The sequence below is a fragment of the Anoplopoma fimbria genome, chromosome 20, assembly GCF_027596085.1.
Source record: "Anoplopoma fimbria isolate UVic2021 breed Golden Eagle Sablefish chromosome 20, Afim_UVic_2022, whole genome shotgun sequence".
In the NCBI taxonomy this organism is placed as follows: domain Eukaryota; kingdom Metazoa; phylum Chordata; class Actinopteri; order Perciformes; family Anoplopomatidae; genus Anoplopoma; species Anoplopoma fimbria.
This window is the reverse complement of record NC_072468.1, coordinates 21,299,473-21,323,944: the sequence shown is the minus strand read 5'-3', so window position 1 is coordinate 21,323,944 and position 24,472 is coordinate 21,299,473. Positions and strand designations below refer to the sequence as shown.

The 24,472-nt window shown below is 38.8% G+C and overlaps 1 protein-coding gene across 1 annotated transcript; it reads right to left on the bottom strand.

Moving 5' to 3' along the window:
* Nucleotides 1-2,118: 2,118 nt before the first annotated feature.
* LOC129110245 (protein argonaute-1-like) lies at nucleotides 2,119-21,320 on the bottom strand. Its single transcript, XM_054622428.1, is given in 20 exon segments — nucleotides 2,119-4,860; nucleotides 5,426-5,625; nucleotides 5,744-5,845; nucleotides 5,948-6,082; nucleotides 6,264-6,458; nucleotides 8,572-8,662; nucleotides 9,245-9,404; nucleotides 9,530-9,714; nucleotides 10,033-10,166; nucleotides 10,381-10,503; nucleotides 10,592-10,711; nucleotides 10,881-11,028; nucleotides 11,929-12,016; nucleotides 12,267-12,401; nucleotides 12,726-12,862; nucleotides 13,285-13,466; nucleotides 14,781-14,901; nucleotides 17,544-17,711; nucleotides 17,713-17,728; nucleotides 21,236-21,320. Coding segments are annotated over 20 exon segments (2,574 nt in total). The 5' UTR covers nucleotides 21,261-21,320; the 3' UTR covers nucleotides 2,119-4,751.
* Between the last annotated feature and the right edge of the window lie 3,152 nt (nucleotides 21,321-24,472).

The window sequence follows — 24,472 nt, the reverse complement described above, 5'->3', positions numbered from 1 at the left end:
ATACATTATGGATTCAATAATATATTTGTTTATTTCATCAGACTGTGAATTATTGCCTGTTTTTGTAATAAAACCCAGTTTCTGTGCAATATAAATACACTGTAATTACTCTGTCTGTAAATTCAATATTTTTTAGTTTTTGTGGATTTATTTGTTTTTACTTATTTAATAATTATTTCCTGCTTAGTACTTTTATTACTTATTTATAATATTTGTATAATGTCTCTTCTTTGCACTATCTCTATGCTGCTGAAATCCTGTAAATTCAATATTTTTTAGTTATTGTGGATTTTATTTAATTGAATTTGTTTTTACTTATTTAATCACTTTCCTGTCTAGTACCTTTATTAGTTATCTAAATATTTGTATAATATCTCTTGTTTGCACTCTCTATGCTGCTGAAATCCTGTAAATTCAATAATTTTTAGTTATTGTGGATTTTATTTTATTTAGTTTTTACTTATTTAATAATAATTCCCTGTTTAATACTTTTATTACTTCTTTATAATATTTGTATAATGTCTCTTCTTTGCACTATCTCTATGCTGCTGAAATCCTGTAAATTCAATATTTTTAAGTTATTCTGGATTTTATTTAATTTGTTTTTACTTATTTAATAATTATTTCCTGCTTAGTACTTTTATTACTTATTTATAATATATTTATAATGTATCTTGTTTGCACTCTCTATGCTGCTGTAATCCTGTAAATTCAATATTTTTAGTTATTCTGGATTTTATTTAATTTGTTTTTATTTATTTAATAATTATTTCCTGCTTAGTACTTTTATTACTTATTTATAATATTTTTACAATGTCTCTTGTTTGCACTCTCTATGCTGCTGAAATCCTGTACATTCAATAATTTTTAGTTATTTGGATTTTATTTTATTTGTTTTTACTTATTTAATAATTATTTCCTGCTTAGTCCTTTTATTACTTATTTATAATATTTTTATATGTCTCTTGTTTGCACTCTCTATGAAATCCTGTAAATTCAATATTTTTTAGTTATTGTGGATTTTATTTAATTTGTTTTTACTTATTTAATAATTATTTCCTGCTTAGTACTTTTATTACTTATTTATAATATTTTTATAATGTCTCTTGTTTGCACTCTCTATGCTGCTGAAATCCTGTAAATTCAATATTTTTTAGTTATTCTGGATTTTATTTAATTTGTTTTTACTTATTTAATAATTATTTCCTGCTTAGTACTTTTATTACTTATTTATAATATTTTTATAATGTCTCTTGTTTGCACTTTATGCTGCTGAAATCCTGTAAATTCAATATTTTTTAGTTATTCTGGTAAATTCAATATTTTTTTTTATTTTAATTTGTTTTTACTTATTTAATAATTATTTCCTGCTTAGTACTTTTATTACTTATTTATAATATTTTTACAATGTCTCTTGTTTGCACTCTCTATGCTGCTGTAATCCTGTAAATTCAATATTTTTTAGTTTTTGTGGATTTTATTTCATTTGTTTTTACTTATTTAATAATTATTTCCTGCTTAGTACTTTTATTACTTATTTATAATATTTTTATAATGTCTCTTGTTTGCACTATCTCTATGCTGCTGAAATCCTGTAAATTCAATATTTTTTTGTTATTGTGGATTTTATTTAAATTGTTTTTACTTATTTAATAATTATTTCCTGTTTAGTGCTTTTATTAGTTATCTAAATATTTGTATAGTGTCTCTTGTTTGCACTATCTCTATGCTGCTGTAATCCTGTAAATTCAATATTTTTTAGTTATTGTGGATTTTATTTAATTTGTTTTTACTTATTTAATCATTCTTTCCTGTCTAGTACTTTTATTACTTATTTATAATACATAATATTTTTTAGAATATCTCTCTGCTGCTGTAATCCTGTAAATTTCCCCGCATGTGGGACTAATAAAGGATTATCTTATTTTATATAATGTAAAATTTGCAAGTTCCATTTTATATTCTGTTCTGACTTGATCCTTATTTTTTTTGAGTTGTTGATTTAATTCAAATCCAAGCAAATATAGTATCGTTATAAGTAAAACAACAACAACAACAACAACAACAACAACAGGAGTAATAAAAAACAATTTTATTTTCTTTAAAAAATAACCCGCCCCAAACAGAGTTCCCATACTATGACATACAGAGCCAAAATAATATGCTTCAATGTCCTTTCATTCAAATCTATTGGGAAGTGCTATGACAAGGACTGTTCTTGATCAGTGGCTTCAATATTGCTTAGTCAGACAGTGAGGCTGTGTGGAGAGGAGCAGACTCTCCGGTGTCCACATGATGCATTACCAGGGTGACTGCCATTTCGTCTCCCCCCATTTGCAAGGTGCTTTGTGGCTTCAGTGAGTGAAGAACTGCATCTGGGTTCAGTGATACTGGGAAATGCCCCAAGACTGATTTTTTCTTTTTCTTCTTATTTTTTAAAGCACAGAATGAGGGGTAAAACACTGGCCCCAACTGTGAAAGGCCTGGCAACTGGTGAGCCAAAATACATAACAGGTTAATATTATATATTTATATATACAAATCACCTTGGACATGACGGATCAGTAAAACGGTGTACAAAGGCATTTTGATTATGCAAGTTATTAAACATGATTTAAAAACCAAACTCATCTCTATTATCTTTTTGATCCCTCTCAGCTCAAAGGGGCTCTGACCGTCAGACGAGATTTGAGGCGCTTAAAGGGCAACTGAGGTGGAATTTTGAGACCGTCTCCACAGTGCCCTCTTGAGGATACACTCTGACACTAGTCACAATATTGATAATAATAATGACAAAGGAAAAAAAGCAGTCTCTATAACCATTACATAATCAAGGCAGAACGTCTGACAGGCAGTGGCGAGCGCAAGGCTCCTACCTCTAACGAAACCAAAAATAAGGTGGCTCAGAATATCCAGTCGTAAAAAATAATCACATGCATTTTTTTTTTTTCCTCATAAATCCAGAAAGTGACAAGATGTAAAGGCAGGGCATAATAAGTAGTAGTAATAGTGGCCCACCCTGTCCATTGTGGCAATCCCCTATTTGTGCCGCCCATGCACACAGAGCACCAATGGGTAGTGGCTAACACAAGCTAGGGGATTGGGGCAGGTGGATGTTGCAGGTATGTCCTGTTAAAAGTGAGAATAGATAGCAAGGGAAGAAGGTGACTATGGAGGGAGTGACAAGTGATAGTTTGGCTTGGAGGGAAATAAGGAGGACAAGTGCATTTGAAGAGGGTTGGTCTCTACATGCTAAGAAAGAGACGGAGAGGGCAGCTATCTGTGTGCTTCTGCTAATCAGGCTATGAGTTGTAAATGCCTGCAGAGGGAAGAGCTTTGTGTAAAAATGGGGATAGGTGTGTGTGTGTGTGTGTGTGTGTATAGGTATGCAAGGAAGTACGCGTTTGAAAAGTTTCGGAGTGCGCCGTGTGCCGTCATCTCCACTGGTACATGTTGTAATGTGCAGAATGATCGGAGCAAGGTCGATTGCTGAATGCGAGTTCAGCTTTGCAGCACTTAAGTGATCGCAGACTTTTCATTTGCCTGCATTCAAATCTACGATTTGTTCACCTCACCTATTGCCTTAGTTACCTATTTTGTTTTCGGAAAGCTGTGCGGGTGTGAAGACGTCAAACTAGTCTGCGTCAAGCCTCGTGACAAGACAAGTCTTGCTATTTTTGAAGTAAAATAAATCAATAAGTAAATTAAGAAAAAAAAGTGCCTCGTAAATACTAAAAGAGCATACAGAAATGAAAGATTATCTTCCTGTTTAAGTGCCCCTTTTCCATTGGTTGGCATCACTTTTGGCTGGTTAATAATGCTGGTTTAGGTGCATGGGGTACAAGTATATTTGATACACTCTATGCAAATGGTCCCTCTAATGTTATGCTAAGCTTGCCTCTACAAGCTAAATCTCTAAGGGACTGGTCAACCACCACAGAGAGCGTGGCAGGACTTCTCTCTCCTGTATCTAGGATATGCTACACCTGCTTTTTCTGTCTCTGCTAATATAATAAAGACCGGAGGAGCTAGCCTCACACGTTCTAACAAACTCTTATGTGCAGGACTGGTGGCACCTAAATGCTAACGCTAAGTGCTAATGTACCATACCTCGGACTCCCTCAAGGCAGTTTAAACAAAAATAACATTATTCAGAAACATTAAAAAACATGAATGTAGTTCATAACAACGATAAAATGATACATGTAGGTGTGCATGCCCAGTGCCACCCCTCTGGAGGATCCCCATACTAAAAGGGGCTTGAAACACTGGCATCCGGCATTCGGATGGGTAAAGAGGCAGCATCGAGGTGGCAGTTAAAAAAGTTTTTTGTGAACCTTTTTTTTTTTTTTTCGCCTATTTACCTCCCATCCATATTGCATACTTGCATACACAGGAGTGTGAAGGTAGCATACAATACAGTTACATAATAATACCCACGTTTAAAAAAAATATTCAACATAAAAAGAACAATAGTCCTGGTAAAGTAAAAACAACAAAAAATGACAATAATAATAATAATATTCATAACCATTTTGAGTGCATGATGCTGTAGAGTCTGCCTGTTGTTTTACAGGTGAAGGGCTTTTTGTTTGTTAGGTTTGGGTGAATGACTGGCAGGTCTGTGAAATGTGTTTGGTGGGCAGTCATTTGGAATAAGGGATGGGGATGAGGTGGTGGCGGCGGGCGGTGTGCCCACTCAGGTAGAAATGAGGAGGGAGGGGTCGATAGTGGCGATGGGTTGGTGTAGCTCAGGCGAAGTACATGGTCCTCAGGGTGTCGTGGTGAATCTGAACAGCTTTAGCCAGCGCCTGAGGGTCCCGACCGTTACTCTGACCGGACACGTGGCTGCCCTCTCCACTGCAGAGAGATGACGGGGAGAGAAGTTCCAGAGCAAAGATGAGTGACACTTCATATGTGATTATCAGAGTTAATTACGCAGCTTTGTTGAATACTCGATTCTGATTGGTCAATTAGGGCATTCTACGGTCTGATATTTCTTTATAGCAGAAGCAATTAAATCAATATTTGATATCAAATTATTGATCTCTTTAGTAAGTAGCTATGTAATAAGTGAAATGCACACAGTGGGTCATCATTGTGAAATGAAACCCGACAGAGTGAGCAGTCTTGATTCACCCTCATTATTCCTCACCGGGTCACCAATAGCACTGTCTCTCAAACTTGGGGTCCCACATGGGGTCACTTCATATGCAGACAGTGTCGCAGAGCAGGTCAATTAAGACTGAGTGTACTTTAAGATTAATATATTTGTGATAACGTAAGTAAATATGTTTTAAATATATCAATGAAAATGGCAAAAGCCCACGTCAGAATTAATGTAGCATAACAAAAGTAGGATTTTTTTTGTGGGTTGTAAAAGTTTTGGGAACCACAAGCAGTCGTCTTTCACAACCACACTGACCTGTCGTGTTCTTTGTCCACCAGATGGTAGCGGGCACGGAAGGCCACTAGACGAGCATAGTAGGCTGGCGCGGGGATGGAGACTGAGCGGGTGCAGCGCACGTAAGTGTGGCACAACTGGTAAGTCAGAATCTGCAACTCATCAGCCGTGAAACGATTGTCATCCCATAAGACGTAGTAATGAGACGGCCGGCTGGTACCCTGGAGACAGAGGGAAGGCAACAAAAATATGTCTATGTTATAGTACTTGGGTTATAGGCATTCATCTATTCAGGGATTTTAAAAACACTGAAACATTTTTTTCTTCTGTCAGTATTACCTGTATGCCCGCGTGGCTGCACAGGTAGAAGTCAAACTCAAAGGGGTGAGTGATGCTGGTGTCCACTGTAGTCCCTGCAGGAATATTCCCACTCTTCCCAATCTATCATAAGAAAAAGACACATAATCATTATTAAACATATCAAAACAAGACTATGAAAAGAGATCACTTAAAAATAAATGTGTTAGAAAATAGAAAACACACCCTTTCAGACTTGTCAGCACAGAAGAGTCGTGTGTGGTGGCGTTTCTGCACCACAATGTAGGTGATGCCTGGCTGGTAGTCTTTCTCCAGCTTGATGCACGCATCTCTGATGGCCAGGAGCTCGTAGTGGAGAATCTGAATCACACCAGAACATTGTTTATTAGCACAAACTCTGATATAATCAATTTTATAGATAAATGCACCTTGCCACAAACAAATTGGGTTATAAGGAATAAAGCATTTTTACATATTTAGGACAATCCAAAAGAGTCTAGTATATCAGTCATCAGTTTCAACTACCATGACGTCATATTACCTGTGGCAGCTGTCCCTCAGGAACTCCATCTCTGTAGAAAATGATCCTGGTGGGCTTGAACCGGGTCGACTTGTAGAACTGAATTAACAGTTCCCGCACCATGTACGATAAATCTTCAATGATCTCCTGCCTGGGTCTCTGGACTCGCACCGTGGCACAGTATCTGCTGGGATGAGCGTCCATACTGCCTACCACCTGGAAGAATACATTAGGTATTAAAAAGGTGCTTTGCATAAAAGGCATCCATCAAATGTATGACGGAGAAAGAAAGAAAATCATGTTAGTTAGACTACACCTCCATCCAATAATACATTTGTCCCAATGTGTATTTTTGCATGTTAGCATCCTCTAGAGGACGCCACTGGGAAGTGTGGGAGGCTGTTAATCAGCATTTTATTTTTCTTCCCTCAAATTCTTCCACTGCTCTACAATCATCAATTTCAACCAGTTTTCTCCACAGTCAGGAGGGACACGACGGACCCACTCCCCTCTCCCATCCTCTCTGTGTGTGTGTGTGTGTGTGTGTGACTCAAGCGTTTGTCATAATTGCTAGGCAACAACACAGCCAACCACAGCTGAGCTGAGGTCAAGGGCGGACGGGGGCTGACGTCATTTCCTTTTTGAATGTGAGTCAGAGATGAGCCATTTGTTTCCCTTTATCCCTCCCTGACCCCTCTCTAGCTACTTTCTTTCCTTTTTTTTTTTTCTCGTTCAGCCTGATACATTTTGTCACAAGCGTTTACAAAAAGTCAGATTGACTGCAGTTTCTCAGGTAATGGACTTTCAAGGAAGGACATTTACCACTAATATAATGTATTAAAAAAAGAAAGAAAACAAAGCGCTTTGAGAGTTCTTCAGGCTAAATTAAGCTTGTTAAGTGTTATGGACCGCCTGAGAGTGCTTATACTTATTAAAGCTATAAATTAGGGCTGTAACTAATGATGTTCTAATGAAAATGCCAAAATGAATTACAAATACCCTTCCAAAGTAACCAGAGCTTAAGGTGATTAATTAATCTATTCAGATTCATCCATCGATCAAAAGTTATCATTGCATTTCCCCTTTTCTATTGTGCATTCATGTTACTGTAACAGACAACTTGATAATAAATACTCACATGTGAGTATGTAATGACACTGGCTCTTCAGTGTGTTGATTGACTTTACGTCTGTGTTGAAGATTAAAAAGGTGCTAAAGCTCTTCTGCCTCAAACATACTATTTATGTCTGTGGGATTCTTTTTTTACCAGCATTGCTGTGCACCATGGTCACACACTGCCATTGTGACTAAGCAACTACAACATGCAGGTTTGCCTTTCAATGACATCTTGAGGTCATATGCATTATTTACATAATCTTTTTTTTATTTGCCTGCCATTTCAGCACCTGGAGTGCCATCAGAGAAGCCACACTATACACTGTGGCAATTCTTAAAAAGGATGTAGATTTATTTCTCTTTATAGAACTATAGAATTACAAATAGATAATAAAAAATATGTTTGCTTTGATCAAATCCCTGTTGGAAACGATCCATTGTTCTTATAGGCCACTATTCACCAGACATAGTTCCACTTTTATCCGTCTGAATGTTGGAGCTGACACAGAGCTGCTGCCTGTGTCCAACACAAACAGCAGCAGTGGACAGAACCAGCATATCAATTCTGTGAAATCTAGAAATCAATTACTTTGACTTGGTGTTCCTCTTATGGCCACCGCTCTACTTAAATAACCCTTGAATGTATTGAAGGCAAAGAAACACTTCTCCTAAACTGAAAAGTCAATATTAGTGTCCCAAAAGCCAATTTTATTTTCCTACAATGTGTGTCTTTGTGGCAGTTTTAGAGTTATACTAAAACATAACAAGAACTATGTTTAAAAAAATCTTTCTCAGCCTCTCCACTTAGACCAAGTCCAGATTTTCTGGCTCCACTACCTGACAAAGATAGCGATAAACAGAAAACCCAAAACTATTCTTCAGAAATCCATGGATGATGTTAAACCGTTTGTCTATTATCTCGAAACGATAAGGAATAGATGTAATAATTACAATTACACAACCTATTGTTGCACCGAACACTTAGTTCCGTCTTTAAATATAACAAGTGAAAATAAGATATGCTCATCACAACTTATAGAGCCAGAAGTACTCCAGTGTCCGCCGCACGTGACTTTAACATGCATGTGCTCATTTGTGGCCTGCCTATATGTGAAACGCAATAGTTGCACATTCACATTCTTTTTCCTGAGAATGTGTTAAAATAAAAGGTCGACTAGTGTTGTTTAATGAAGGAGTTATTTCTGAGACTTACAGCAGTAATGGAGGGCTTCTTGCCATCTCCAGCAGGGGGGTGCGTGACGTCTGCTCCCAGGAAGATAACCGGCTGCTGAAACACTGCTGACCTGAGAGCGCAAATGGAGGAGGAGATGCAAATTACGCACGCTCATGAATGCATCTTAGGTGGTAATTTTTGCAGGAGCCACTTCCAATTCACGGAAAGTCAATAGATTCATAAATATGAAATAAACTTTTTAAAGATAATTATAATTCTATAGTTTAACAGTGACGTACAGTACCAGTCAAACGTTTGGACACACCTTCTCATTCAATGGTTTTTCTTTATTTTAATTTTTTTCTACATTGTAGATTAATATTGAAGACATCCAAACTATGAAGGAACACATATGGAATTATGTGATAAACAAACAAATGCTCAACAAACCAGAATATGTTTTATATTTTAGATTCTTCAAAGTAGTTGAATGAGAAGGTGTGTCCAAACTTTTGACTGGTACTGTAAATGGAAAAACTGCAGGTCTTGTATGGACAGTCATGACCTGTGGCGGTCGTCCTGCATGAATTGGTTACATAAGGGTCAAACACCCGTTTATATATGTGACAAAATTATAATTAAAATTCTCGCTTTGGTCCTCCTGCCATAAATGTGTACAACTAGTTTAAAAGCAGACCAAATAATAGATCACCTTTGGTGAGGAACCAGGATGTTGTTGATGCCTCCAAGCTTCACGTTGATCTTGAGGCAGAGGTTGGAGAGGGTCTGAGGGGACGTCTTCACCACGTTCTTCACCTGGACGCACTGAGTAGCCATGCCCAAGAGGGTGTCTCCCACACGCTTCACCTCGGCTAAAGGGGAAAGTTTGGAAATGGGACATGAAAACCACAATGATGACAAAGGGGCCGAGGTAACATTGTGTCAAGTTCGACTGTTGTACAAGCTGTGTTGATGTCTTGAAAATAACATAGCCTACCATAGACAGGAGTCTTTCCCGGCAGGATGACGATGATGAGCTGCAGTCCGGAGTACGTGTTCTTCAGGTGTCTGAACATGGGCTCCACGCTGTCCGCTCCCTGGGCGTATTTACAGAAACATGGCTGACCCTGAATTGGCATCCCAGCATCCTTGGAGATTTTACGCAGCTGGTCTGTGAAGTTCCTGAATGAAAAAAGAAGTACTTAAAACATAATTCAGCAAGCTAAGGCTGTGGTTTTTAATACTTTACTGTTGCCTTGGATTGCATTTCTGCCATGTCATCATTAAATATTATAAATTATATTATAAAATAAATGAATCGTTGTGTTTGAGATTTCAGATGTAGGCAGAATAAGGTGTTGCCGGTGTACATTTTTCTCTCTTGCGAGCAGCTAAAAGTGAATCTAATGACTTTGCACTATTATGTGCAAGACAGCCAAAGAATATGTTGATTTTTTTTTTATTCCTCACAAAAAAATGTTACAACTCATTAGTACTTACTTAAGCACCTCTTCTCTGCACTGTTTCTGGGGGGCAAAGCAGGCAATCGCCCACACTTTGATCTCGATGCCGTTATAAAACTGCTTCCCTCTCATGTCCCACACTCCCTGGTTGGGGGTTGCTATGGCACGGTTCTGTGGAAGAGAGGACCGGAGGAGAGAGACAGAGAAAGAGAGAGAGAGAGTTTGAAACTAAATCAGGTCAAATCTACTGCAAAATTATGTACACTACTGTGTGTGGAAAAATGCAACTGAAGGGTTTTTGTTTGGTGTGTCACTACTTCCAGACACTCGCATCATAACTCCAATACAGATTTTATTTCAAATAATCAATAAAACCATGTATTACCCGTCCTCCATACTGCAGGATTGGGGCTGGAAGCACTCTGCCCGTCACCTCAGCCATGTCATCTTTCACTTTGATCCCAAACTCCTGGATGTACGGGTCCAGGTTGAAGTTAGCATTCTTCATCTGTGGAGAGTAAAAAAAAAAAAAAAACATCCATCAGTCATACATTCAGTCGTGTGGGCTCCATCCACCAGTTGTCTCTAAAACTCACCAGCCTGCTGATCTCCTCTTGTCTGTCGGGTGCAGAGCGAGCGGTGGCTTTGATCATAGTGGAGGTCTGATTATCTGTCAGTTTCTTGATGCATCGCTGACCTGCTACAATGTTACACACCTGGAAGAAGGAATTGGGGTGTAAATATTGGATATTCACATTAATCGCATTATTCCTGGATGCATTTTTTAAAATCTAAAGTTGGTGTACATGGTGTTGTTACATATGGATTAAGTGATACATTTAGTTATTGTATCACAGCTCAAATCATCCTTGAGTCCTTCCTCACCTCCAGAGGCAGGTAGGTGTGCTTCTGCTCCTGCCCCACCTGTAGACAGGGTAGGTGTGGGTACTTTAGCTGCAGGTTGTACTTCTGCTTGAAGTACTGGGCTACAGTGCATTCTACTGTCTGCCCACTTTCCAGCTGGAGGGGAAACCTGTTTGACAAGACAAGAAACATGAACTACTGTATGATCTGGTAAAAAAGGATGAGGAAGTTGCCTTTGCTGTAATGATTAACACATTATTTTGAGTGGATACACCCCTGTTTGGTCATGAGTGTTTGGTGCATCAGTGTCACTGTCATCACAATGTGTCACTGGCCAGCTCCTGGTTTGCTGAATCATCCAGTTTGATGTTAAAATGTCAATCTAAACATATCAGACTCCAAAGTAACGTATTGAAGCTGCTAACTAATTTTGCAGTGAGCAATTCTTTCTTACTTTCTCTTTGTTTTCTTTTTTTTCTAACCAAATTTCCCATCTGTCGAAGATTTTACAAAATATACTTTCAGCACTAAGAATAAATCATTTTAATAAAGAGGAACCTTTCCAATGCAAAAACTTCCCAGGGGATTGAGAACCTTTTGAGGAAAGCAGGAACCTTGCCTGCATCAGCAGGGACTAGGGATTAATATAGTTTCTCTATGAGAGTTCCAAGTGCAAAGAAAGAGCCAAAAAAGGAGTCAGAAAAAAAGAGAGACAGAGGGAGAGGCGGTTGGGAGAGCAAGTGAGTGACAGAGTGAACAAAAGAGATGCCACTTAAGCAAAACTAACAATAAACCACTCTACCTCTGCATGTCTCCTTTTTCCATTAATTCATTCCATTTATTCAAACATTAGAATCATGCAACAGTAACTACAGAGGATGAAAAATGCATTTCAGACGTCCCCATTGTTCCTGTGGCAGTATTTGGTCGAAACAAGCTACAAGATGATTTCCATGGCAAACTGGTTAATCGTATCAAAGCAAATAATTCAAATCCATTGAGCCAAGTCAGGGAAATCCGAAAAGCGTAAAAGCGATGTACGCATAAAGATATGCGTCTGCGTACTCACGTTTGGTGGCTGGCCGGTCGTCGGGTGACATTGCATACACGATACTTCCTCTTCATTTGGCCACAGTGAGTCACCTCCACCTTCAGGCCTGGTAATGCCAACAATGAGTGTTGTTAACAGGCAAAAACACAAACAGACACAGAAAGACAGATATTATAATTAAAGAGTTTAAATGAAAATTATGCTTATTACAGTAACTTATAAGGTCTTGGAAGCGTTTTGAAATGCATTAGCCAGGTATGAATAATCTTTAAACAATGAAGGTGTACATTTATTTCCTTGTTGAGGAATCATCATGGTGTGTTTAGGCGGCACTTTCACACTGTCTAGTAACCCACCTTTAATCTCCTTGGTGAAGCGGACCCTTTGCGAGTCTGTGAGAGTCTTGGGCTGCTCGTCGATATTGCGTATGTCCAAAACTTCACACATGAACTCAATTACAGGCTGGGCTTTGTAGAAGGCCGTGGCGGACACTAGAGGGAGACAGAGAGCACTAATGAGTCCACACAGGTCAGAGGAAAGCACCTTAACAAAAGGTCGATGGATACTCGCAACTTTTATTAAGCCTTCACGTCACCATTTAAGCAATTTATCAGAGCCAAAGTAATGTTACAATCAGCCAATAGAAGCCTATATTTATGATATCATACTTATGAATCAAATAATGATTGGTGATTCAAATCCTCCTTGGTCCCAGATTAATTAGACTTTTCACCACTTCTGACCCATTGTCTCGGCCCAGTCATGCAATGTCAGTAAAAACAGTGAGATCACTAACCGCCACTTCAGTGACTCACCATCAATGTTAAGCATCATTTTCCACATGGCGGGGCGCACAGACTGGTGGAAGCCGAACCAGACTTCCCTCCCCCCACCCAGTGGGTGGTAGTATCCTTCAGGTGGGGAGAAAAATGAACGGCCCACTGGAGTGTACCTAATTGGAGGAGGTTGGGAAAGAGGAAATGACGAATGTGCAAAAAAAACAAAAAAAAAACACTTGAATTAATTCAAAGCATGACTTCATATCCAGTCATGTTTTCATCTGATCTAGGAGGTTTCAGGATAAGTCAACTCTAGAAAAAATAAGAAACTTGTATGGAAAAACACCACTAAACAGCTAACCACTTTTGTTTACTGTCTGATGGTCTGATGTATTAGAGTGGAACAGTCCAGTTAACCTTACTAGGCTGCATTTGTTATTTGCTCAACTTGGCAAAAACATTACCTTCCAATCTGCTTCGAAGTTGTACATGATTATAACTCAGTTTGACAGGAGTGGGGTTGCTGCCTTATGCATGTCTGAGTGTTTGTGTCTGTGCTGGTGTAACTAAGAGAGAAGGGGTAACAATGGTGTACCTCATAGAGGCCAGGTGGCGCATGGCCACATCCAGGGCTTGGACCGAGTCGAGGGGGACCTGCAGCCGACCGCTGACCAGAGTCTCCTGAAGCAGGCGCCATGACACTTTGGCCAGCCAACGGATGGACACCTTGAAGATTCGGTCTTTGCCCTCACCTGGGATGGTCACCTCAAAATCCACCTGGAGAAATAGAAGACAGAAAAGACAGAAACGAAGAGGGGAGGTAAAGAACAAGGCTGCAGGAGAAGGAGAACAATAACCAGAACTTGAATGAAGATGGACTATTAGCAATAAAATATCATTATTTAGCTGTGCAGTATACTGGAAACCCTATTTCGTACAGGATTCCTTATTTAAGAAGCCATTCCACACTAAAGAGGGTGGTTCAAAAACCACCAAGCCAAGAGTTGGATGAGAAAATCAATATGACATTGAAGCATGTATGATAAATACGAAGCTACAGCCAGCTGCTTAGCTTAGCATAAAGACTGGAAACTGGGAGAAACAGCAAGGACGGCCCCTGTTTGGTGCCTCTGCTCTCTCTGTGGTTTCTGATTCCAGAGTAATCAGTAGCATTGGACACACCTCGGTCAGATGTGCCCGAAGCATAAAAGCCTGAGCAGCAGAAGGTCTTGGTTGGCAGATCTCCTCTCAACCCCACACTGCTGTGTCATCACTCTTGGTTTCATCCATGTGGCATATTTTTCACAATCAACTCGCTTCACTTCTGAGTTTACAGACTTAGTTTTTGGTTCACAAAATCACTGTATTTGAAAAAAACTGTGGTTTTCCTGTTTTTGTCACAATTTTAGCTCCAGGCTGTGACACTGGGCTTTATCCAAAAGTAACATAACCCCCTTACTAGTGCCTCTAAAGCTCACTTATTATCACATTATATCTGATTTGTAATCTGTACAATGGTCTATTTACTCTAATAGGGAGCATAAATTACTAAATGAACATCATGCCGTAAACCATAAACTCATGTTTGCCATTTTTACTGAGGGTAATAAATCAAGTGAGAAGTAGGGTCATTTATTTATAAACTTCAATACAATCAGACTTGTATTTGCAACCAGAGGAGTCGCCCCCTGCTGGTCAGTAGAGATAATGCAATTTTTAAAGACACTTGCGGTTTGGCTTCACTTCACCTGGCTGTGGCCTAATATTTACCAAACAGAAGCAAGAATGGTATTGATCTTCTTCATCTAACTCTCTACAAGAAAGCTGAAAGTGCTATTCCTTCAAATTAGAAAGGTGGTCCATAAAACAGTAGGTGTTTGTGATTGTTATGAATAGTGGGACAGATAGATGTGCTTTAAAAGGAGATAATTTGTGCTTTCTATTTAGTGTTTTTCACATAACCCTTCCTCCCCTTGAGAAACAGTGTAACTCGTGCTCAAACAGGGTTTAAGATTGACTTTGCTGATCCCAGAGGATAAATCAGTTGGCGATAATAGCATGGTGTAAAGCAAAACTACTTCAAACATCTACCTTCTCACTCCCGATAGGAAGCGCTAGCACCGTGTAGATGTTCTTCTTGCCGTCGTACACTGGCTTCCTGTCGCCAAAGAGCTGGGGCTTGAAGTGTTGCACCATGTATTCCACCACCTCCCTGTAGGAAGAGACAAACACAAACACAGCATGGGATTAACACGGGCCAGAAACAAGAAAGAGACCCCGCTCTTCCAATTAAACTCATCGCCTGATCGGATGGAGGGGGGGGGTTTGGGTCGTTCTAAAGATGATAGAATATTGATCAAGCAGGATTCAGCTGTTGGGTGCAATATCTCATGGTCACAGGGTGAAAGGAAAGGACAAAAAGAATGAGGGTGTGGGCGAGGGTGGGGGGCACCTTACAATGCATGGTGCCTTGGCCTTCATACAAGTGAGGGGGCTGAGGTATTGTTCTCAATAGAAAAGGTCAAAGGGCTTGACCTCTGCATGCCTTCTTAGAACCTTTGTCTTGAACCATAAAAACCCAAAGCGAGCCTCTCTGGATGTTAGAGCAGGTGTATGAACATACGCAACTTTTAGGGACTATTCATCAGAATTTCGGGTTTTCTGAGCAAATAACTGTTCAGTAACCAACTATTTGTTATTAAATTGTTTACATTTTATGTTCACATCCTTGCTCACTGGGAGAAAAGCTCAAGGACTCTTCTAGAGTGCTCTCATCTTTCTGCTTTAAACAAAAAATTGCCTATTCAATCAAAAAATGAATGCTATATGAAGCCACAAGTATTAAGTCAGGGTTGTTTAAATGCAGATAAATACATAATGTCAAGTTATTCATTTCAGTTTTTGGGGAATAATTAGTTGGTCTGGAGGAAATATGCAAAAACAAATAATACAGTTATGATTAAAGTTATATAAGTCTAAAGAAAACTTTTTAACAATAATGGCTACTAAACATTTGTAAACTAGCATCTTGCTTCAAATAGCCAAATGCAATTTTTGTTCAGAAAGAAAAAAAAACATTCTAATCCCACCATTTAAACAGCCCCATCTCTCTCAATGATTATTGATGATTCTCCAAAGGGCCGATGGGACCTGGGACAGTAAACCTGAGAGTTCACAAATTGGGCCAAGGCACTGACAATACACAGAGTTAGCCTATACATCATCATATTCCTGCTTCTAGACTGTCCCTGATACCTGACCCACAACTCCACACTGAAGACCAAACGTCCTATCTTGTTGACAGACAACTCATAGTATGAGAGATGAGTCAAAGGGAAAATGGAATTCATTCCTTCATGGAGGGATAAATTATCTTGGGTTCAAACATGACGAAACATATGTATTGTGTGGAGTGTTACCAATTCCCCTTAAAGGCAGACAAATCTTTTTTTAATTTTTTTTTAAAGGAGCTGACTCTATGCTGGGCCATGACAAACATTGGCAAAGCAGACGAATAGCACATTAACCCCTGTATTTTGTAATTGTACTTATAAATACATATGTTTGTTGCAGCTGTAAAAAAGCTGAAAAAAATTAAAGGGGGCCATTACAAAAAACATATAAATGAAAAAAATATACTGAGATTGCAAGCATGAGGCAGGTAACATTGATTGCCTGAATAGTTCCATAGTGAACCTAAAAGAAGACCGTCTCTTCACAATAAATACAGAACATTTTGATTGTTCTTTTTGAAATAAACCAACTCCGTCCTAGTTTCTTGTAAACTGTACGCTCCTGCATCTTATCACAAGGTTGCTTGGATTTATTCTATCCAATAATATCCTTAGAACCCGTCTCAAATCAGTGACTCACATTCACTTTGATTTATCTCGCATCAGACAGCAAACCATTCAAGCACACACTGCAGCATGAACACCGGCCAAGGTGAAAGGGTCAGTTAAGTTAAACCCACTTTTGACTCCACCATCTGTCCAGTCCGGTGACTCGGACACAGCTACTGCAGGAGAAGGCCTCCTACTGCTTCATATGAAGTGAAACACATGAATACTTAAGTGTTTCATTTTAGCCTGGTTCTGCACAGATGTATGGACTTTGTTAGTTTGGAAAATATTTTCCCTGCGTGTCAAAAGATTCACTTTTTTTGCCCCCAATTTGAGTCACTCATGAAAAATATATTCTGGTTTATAGCGCATTTCTAACAAATATTAGTTTTCGTGCATAACAGAGATGCATGGTGCAAACATAATGCACATTAAAGCTAGTAAGACACATCTATGCAAGGCAAGGGAGGCCAAACTTTTTGGATTGTGGGCCATATTCAGAAAAATATAAAGAGTCATGGACCAAAACATAGTAAATGCGTACTTTTCAAACAATTACACTGCAAGTAAATGAGTGTGTCTACACCAGGAAGTCATTGTTTGAGAGTTGCATAGCTCTGCTTTGGCATCAACAGGTTTATTTTTTTATTATTTTCATCACACAAAAACATGGCATTCAACCTGTAAAAATAAATGAATGTGTTAATTACATTTAAGTTGCATTGTTCATGCTGAAGGTAGCCGTTGTTGCTGCCTCCTGAACGACAACACAGTGATTACAAGTGACTGTCAGGCTTTCACTATTCAATTTCAACCTGTTCCACTCTGCAGATATTTCAGCTGCTTGTTGTCTTCTTAAAATGCAACACCTTTCTGCCACAAGTTTATAAATAACTTGTTTATGATACATGGAAACTGACATGTACTGATCTTTCACATTAATGTGGGACATCTCAGACAAGACCCACCAGACACACCGTGACCAGATGAAGGTGCAGCCACGTCCTATTACCTGTTGACTCTCCGCGGGCACTTGTCGGGCTTAATGTCCACCTCATAGTGGAAGACGTCCATCTTTGGGATCTCCACCTCGAAGTAGTTGGCCAGCAGCTTGATGGGCTTGCCCACGGTACCCATGCCTGGCCGGCGGGGGGCATGGAACACCTGCTGCAGGGGTGGGGAAGGCCCCCATGGGCACTGGAGAGACAGGAGATAGGGTGCCATTGACAAGGACAGGTGACGGAGGGGAGGAGGTTCAGAGGAAGAAATGGTGGGAATAAGGAGAGGGGATGTGGGAAAGGGATAGTTTGTTATATAAAAGGTAAGATGAGGGTGATGGACAAGGATATTGACAAGGCATGAGGAAGAGGAGGAGGAACAACCAGATGAGGATGGTAAACAGAGAGAAGGGGAGGATGATAGAAAGAGGAGTTATAGCAGGGGGAAAAAAGCAAAACATCATTGTTATTTATGAAGCAAATTGTGATTTTTAAGATGATTTCAAACATGCATTTCAGTTTTTTGTGCTCCTGATCACATCCGTGCTATAAAGATTACCAACAATGATGATAATCAATCTACAAAACAATAGTTTTGAAGATGTCACAGGGGGCTCTGGGAGCAGATGTCAGCATTCTTCACACTTATTTTTACCATTTTATAGATCAATTGATTCACCAATTCATTGTGAAAATAATGTATAGATATTATCAATAATGAAAATACTCATAACTTGCCCTAAACATATTTTCACTTTTCAAAATAAGTCGATCTCAAATCGTCTTCATCCAACACCCCCTTCATGTGTCTGTTGTTTTTTACTGGTTTAAATTTGCCGTCTGCTCTAACAATCTAGGCCAAAAAATACAGCATTTCATTGGCTGAGGAAGTAACAAGTAGCCCGCAGCAAACAATGACAGTGACCATCATTTGTTAAAAACAAGTCTGAGCCAGTCAGGAGGTCTAACACAGGGGGGGTCATAGACTGGGTGCTACATGTGAGGCTAGCTGTGACTCCTGCCTAAGAGGGGCCCAGTGCCTTAACCTCTGGGTCCCCAGAGAACAGCCTCCTCCACCACAACAAAGGCCCCAGCTGCCCTGCTCCTCTGTCTCACACACACACACACACACACACACACACACACACACACACACACACACACACACACACACACACACACACACACACACACACACACACACACGGTGTACGAAAGAGGGAGTGCCCTTGCTACGGCGAACACACACACACACACACACACACCCTCGTACACACAAACACAGGGGGCCCCCTCTACATTCCCAGCCTCACCATGGAGACACCACGGCAACACAGCATTGTCATGGATATCAGGGGACCTGTGTGTGTGTGTGTGTGTGTGTGTGTGTGTGAGTGTGGCTGTTGGAGGAGATGGGAGGAGGCAGGGTGCTGCTGTGGTCATGTTGAAGAGACCTTGGCCTTGTTGGTCCTTCACTGTGCATGTGTGTTTTTTCCAAACTGGAAAAGCCCTGCTTTAAATAGCTGCTATGGAAATCCTCGGGTCCAAGGTACTCAATCATACGTCCAGGAAGACTTAGGAAAAAGCCAAACTTACAGAAAGTTTAACATTAGCCATAAAACACAGAAAGATGCTCTGCTGCTCAGTGCCGAGTGCGTGTCTATGTGTAGAATCACACTTCGGACAAACACCATAAACAAATGCACCAGACATATGTTGGCCACACGTACTCTACGTGCAGGAGAGCATGTATGTGTGTGACGTTGTGAGTGTCTGGAGTGAGTTGTGATCGGAGCGCACTCACACAATGACACACACACACTTTGCCCTCGTGCCAGTGAAGGCAGATGGTGAGAAGCGCGGCCAGCGCTTTCACACATCCCAAGACAATAGCAGTCTTTCCCTGGGCGGTAAGACTCCGAGCAGAGCTTTATCACAGTGCTGAATCACAATATGAAGACTCTCACAACTTTCTGTCTACGATGACGTAACGGGTCTACTACTACGAAGTCATATCAGGAGAAGGTGTGCAGGTTTTACACACTTTATTTTGATTCATTTGTGAGATCTGTAATACAACGTTTACAAGCATTCAGTACTAGACAGTAACATTTTCACATTCTGGGCTCAATGTGTAGCTTTCAATAATTACATTTTGACTTTGGCGATTATAGCCGTTCTCAAGGGGTAGCTAACGATAAAGCGTGAGCGCTACTTAACTTCAGTGTGGGGCAGAAATAATTGAAAAATGATATTACGAAAGAAATATGGCTTTAAAATCTCTAAATGGGGAACAGTAGTGGATGTTTACATGGGAGGCCGCTTCCGTTATCGGGAGATCAAAACAGGCCAAGTGCATGAATGAGGAGGAACAGCCAATTATGCATCAATTGTTTTGGCCAAACAGTTTTGGCTCTCTGAGTAATTGGCTGTTGACCACAAGCTAAACATGGCAATCAGAGCTATCTTGGAAAAATAGCACATTGAATAAATCACACTTCAAACACACAATAGCAGACTTTAAAATGAGGGGGCCCCAGGGACCCTTCCCCCCATCCTAAAAAAAATAAAAACAAGCCTATTCAACTGAGTTCCATGTGCGGCGTCTGGATTGACAATGTAAATTTCAAACCCAGTCCTACTTGTACAATCAAACATGCTATCAAACGACGCAGTTATATACGAGTTCACAGCACCATCTCACAGCATCCAATTTATAAACCCTGCCTTCAGAAAAGTACAAGACTAAAGATTGAAGGCTGGATTATGAATGCGAGGGTTCAAGATCTCCTGCACTTGGTGGACTTTAGACCTGAGTGTGAAGACAAACACTGTCTAGTTTGAGTTTTAATTGGCTGCTTCCACACCTCAGTCAGTCAACTGACTAAATAAAGATCAGCGCTGGCACTGATAAGCACGAGCTGTGAATCTGAAGCATGAAGTATGCAGAGTGAAACTCCACATATAACTACAAAAACACTCTAAAATAAAAAGCTTCTGTTAACTCTAAACAGCAGATGCACCGATATCACAATTGAGGATTATTTTTGGTTCGACATATATAAATAATTCACGTGTCTCTGCAGATGTTAAGTGTGTGTGTGTGTGTGTGTGTGTGTGTGTGTGTGTGTGTGTGTGTGTGTGTGTGTGTGTGTGTCTGAAGTGTGCAGATGTTAAACACTCCTTTGGACAACCTGAACTGTGGGAGCATCCAGGGAGTGGAAAAGGGAGGCCGGTCTGCTGTGTGGGGAGTGCAGGGGTGCAGACAGCTGAGGTGGAGGTGGAGGTGGAGGTGGAGGTGCTGCTGCTGGTGCTGCTGCTCCTCATCCCTCCTCACCCAGATTCCCACGACCTCCCTTGCCCTCACGCATGGCTGAGGAGACTCATCTCCAGCTATGCATCTGGATACATTATGTATCATGCATGTGTGTCATGCATGTGTGTCATGCATGCAGACTACATCTCCCACTATCCCCCCTCTCTCTCTCTCTCTCTCTCTCATGCACCGATGCAACAGACAGGGTTCCCCCATCTACACCCCCCCCCACCACCACCACCACCACCACCCCATGCAAGGCCAGCTTTTTCCTTTTGGTGCCCCCATTTTTTCATCCCCTTCTTCCTTCAATTGCAGTTCATGCATTTGCAGCAGCCATATCTCAGGTGTGCGGATTGATACCATTTAACACAAAAAAAATAGACCTACCAGCGCCAGACGGTCCCGGCTCCATCCCATCCACTTAGCTGCGCGGGTACAGGGTAGCTTGTCCGGGGGTAGTGTGGCCAATCCGCCGGCCCCCTTCAGGCTGGAAGCGTCTCAGACCTCCAGCCCCCTCCTCTCGGCGTGTAGTCTTCTCCTTTCCTCGGTGTACCCCCGCCCCCTCCCTCCCTCCTCCCTCCCTCCTTCCCCTCTCCCTCTCTCCCTCCCTCACTCTGGAGCTTGTGAGCGACCCCCGGTCTTATTTTGATCCGGAGCTGTGTCTTCCTCCGCGGGGCAGTGATTCGGTGGCGTTGTGGTGCGTCTCTCTCGTCGCTCTGTTGTGCTCCTCCTGGATTCTCCAGCAGAAGGAAAAAAAAAAAAAAAAAAAAGGGCCAGCCTCCTTAAACCCCCCCCCCCCCCCCCCCCCCCCCACCACCAAAATAAAAATGATGTGAAACTTCTTCTTTGCCAATAGAAAGTGCAAAGGAACTGTTGATGAACTTGCTGTCACACCCCAGAGGTTGAAGGAGGGACTACACTGCAGATATGCAAACATAATAATAATAATAATAATAATAATAATAATAATAATAATAATAACTTTATAATAATAATAATAATAATAATAATAATAACTTTATTTATATAGCACCTTTTAAAAACAAGGTTTACAAAGTGCTTCGACAGACAAGCCAGCAAAACAGTGCATAAGAAACAAAATGAAATAACAAGTGATAAAACTAAACAAAGAAATAAAATGAAATAACAAGTGACAATCAATAAAAACAAACAAATAAAATAAAATAAAAAAAAATAAAATAAATAAAATAATGAAATAAATAAAATCAAGTGATATTGGTAAAATATAGTAAACAAATATAAGATAAAATACCAAGACCAAATGAAAATGAAATAATACATTTATTTATATAGCACCTTTTAAAAAAACAAGCTTTACAAAGTGCTTCATAAGACAGACAAGACAGCAAAACAGTGCATAAGAAACAAAATGAAATAACAAGTGACAATCAAATAAACAAATAAAATAAAATAAATAAAATAATGAAATAAAATAAAATAATGAAATAAATAAAATCAAGTGATATTGGTAAAACATAGTAAACAAATATAAGATTGTTTTTTCTTGTTGTTTATAATGTATTATTATTATAAATCATATCTTGTAAAAATGCTTTTTCAACAATAATAATAATAATAATAATAATAATAATAATAATAATAATAATCATTTTATTTATATAGCACCTTTTAAAAACAAGGTTTACAAAGTGCTTACAGACAAGCCAGACAAAGCAAAACAATACAATAGAAGAAACATTAAGAACAAAATAATAATAAGGATAAAACTAAACATAGAAACAAGGTTTAAAATGAAATAACAAGTCCATAACAATCAAATGAAAAACAAACAAAAATAAATAAATAAAATAAATAAATAGAATAAATAAAATAAAATAAAATAAAAAAATAAAATAAATAAAATAAATAAAATAATGAAATAAATAAAATCAAGTGATATTGGTAAAATATAGTAAACAAATACAAGATAAAATACCAAGACCAAATGAAAATGAAACAATAAATTTATTTATATAGCACCTTTTAAAATCAATTTAAAAGTGCCAACCTGTAAAAATGTGTTTTAAGAAACAAAGTGAAATTTGACAATCAAATAAACAAATAAAATAAAATACCATATGTAAATAAAATCAAGTGATTTTGTAAAATATAGTTATAAGATAAAATACCAAGACCAAATGAAAATAAATATAAGTGGAGACATCAAAAAAGCCAATCTGTAAAAATGTGTTTTAAGAAGTGATTTCTTAAATATGTCATACCATATGTATTTTCTTTTTTGTATTTGTTATAGTATTTGTGCAAATAAACTAAACTAAACTAAACTAAGAACAAGCTCTCATAGTGTCTTTACCATTTAATAAAGAAACAAGAAAAAACACTAATAATATGAACAGCTACATCCACAACAAATAACCACAAAACTGTGAAATAATTCAAAACATTCTAAAACTTAACTTGTGTTTTGGCAAAAAAAAGATAATATATATTATTCTTTCCTAATTCACAAAAATATCCAAATGTACAGTACCAGTCAAAAGTTTGGACACACCTTCTCATTCAACTACTTTGAAGAATCTAAAATATAAAACATATTCTGGTTTGTTGAGCATTTGTTTGTTTACCACATAATTCCATATGTGTTCCTTCATAGTTTGGATGTCTTCAATATTAATCTACAATGTTTAAGAAAAACCATTGAATGAGAAGGTGTGTCCAAACTTTTGACTGGTACTGTAGGTGGAGGCTTCAAATAAGCCCAGTGGGCTTTCTGCCTCTTCCTGCACTGTAATAGTATTTATCAATGTTATTTGTTATGTTTCAATTGTGCAAATAAACTAAACTAAACTAAACTAAACTAAACTAAACTAAACTAAACTCCGGTCATCCGGGACAGAGGATGTCGCATGTGTACAGATTTTAAAGCCCTCTGAGGCAAATTTGTAATTTGTGATTCTGGGCTATACAAAATAAACTGAATTTAATTAAAAAAAAAATTTAACTAAACTAAGGACAAGCTCTCATAGTGTCTTTAACATTTAATAAAGAAACAAGAAAAAAGAATAACAATATGAACAGCTACATCCACAACAAATAACTATAAATATGGGAAATAATTCAAAACATTCTAAATTTTAACTTGTGTTTTGGCAAAAAAAGTTAATATATATTATTCTTTCATCATTCACAAAAAAAATCCAAATGTAGTTTGAGTTCTCTTCCTTGAGTTTTTATCAAAACATTTTTTATCTCACTGGCAAAATCCTTTTTTAATCCTTTAATGTATTGTTATTGAGTGGGTTTTGTTACCTGTGCAAATAGAGAGACAACTTTCTTATCTCTTCATATATATATCAAACAAATCCCTCATGTCCACTTGCAACTTATCTATACCCTCAGCTCCTTAAAGTAGTATATTTCATAATCCAAAAATGTAACCTCTCTTTTCATTGTTATACTAATGACATGAACATGATTATTATCCTGTACTTAGGCTAGAGTTCCCTTGTTGAAAGGAACTGAGTGAGATGTAGTGGCATCTAGTGGTGGGGTTGCAGATTGCAAGCAGCAGCATTCCCCTCCTTTCACCCCTTATTTTCTAAGCGTGTTGGAGAACTTTAGTGGCCCTCTGGTAGTGATAGT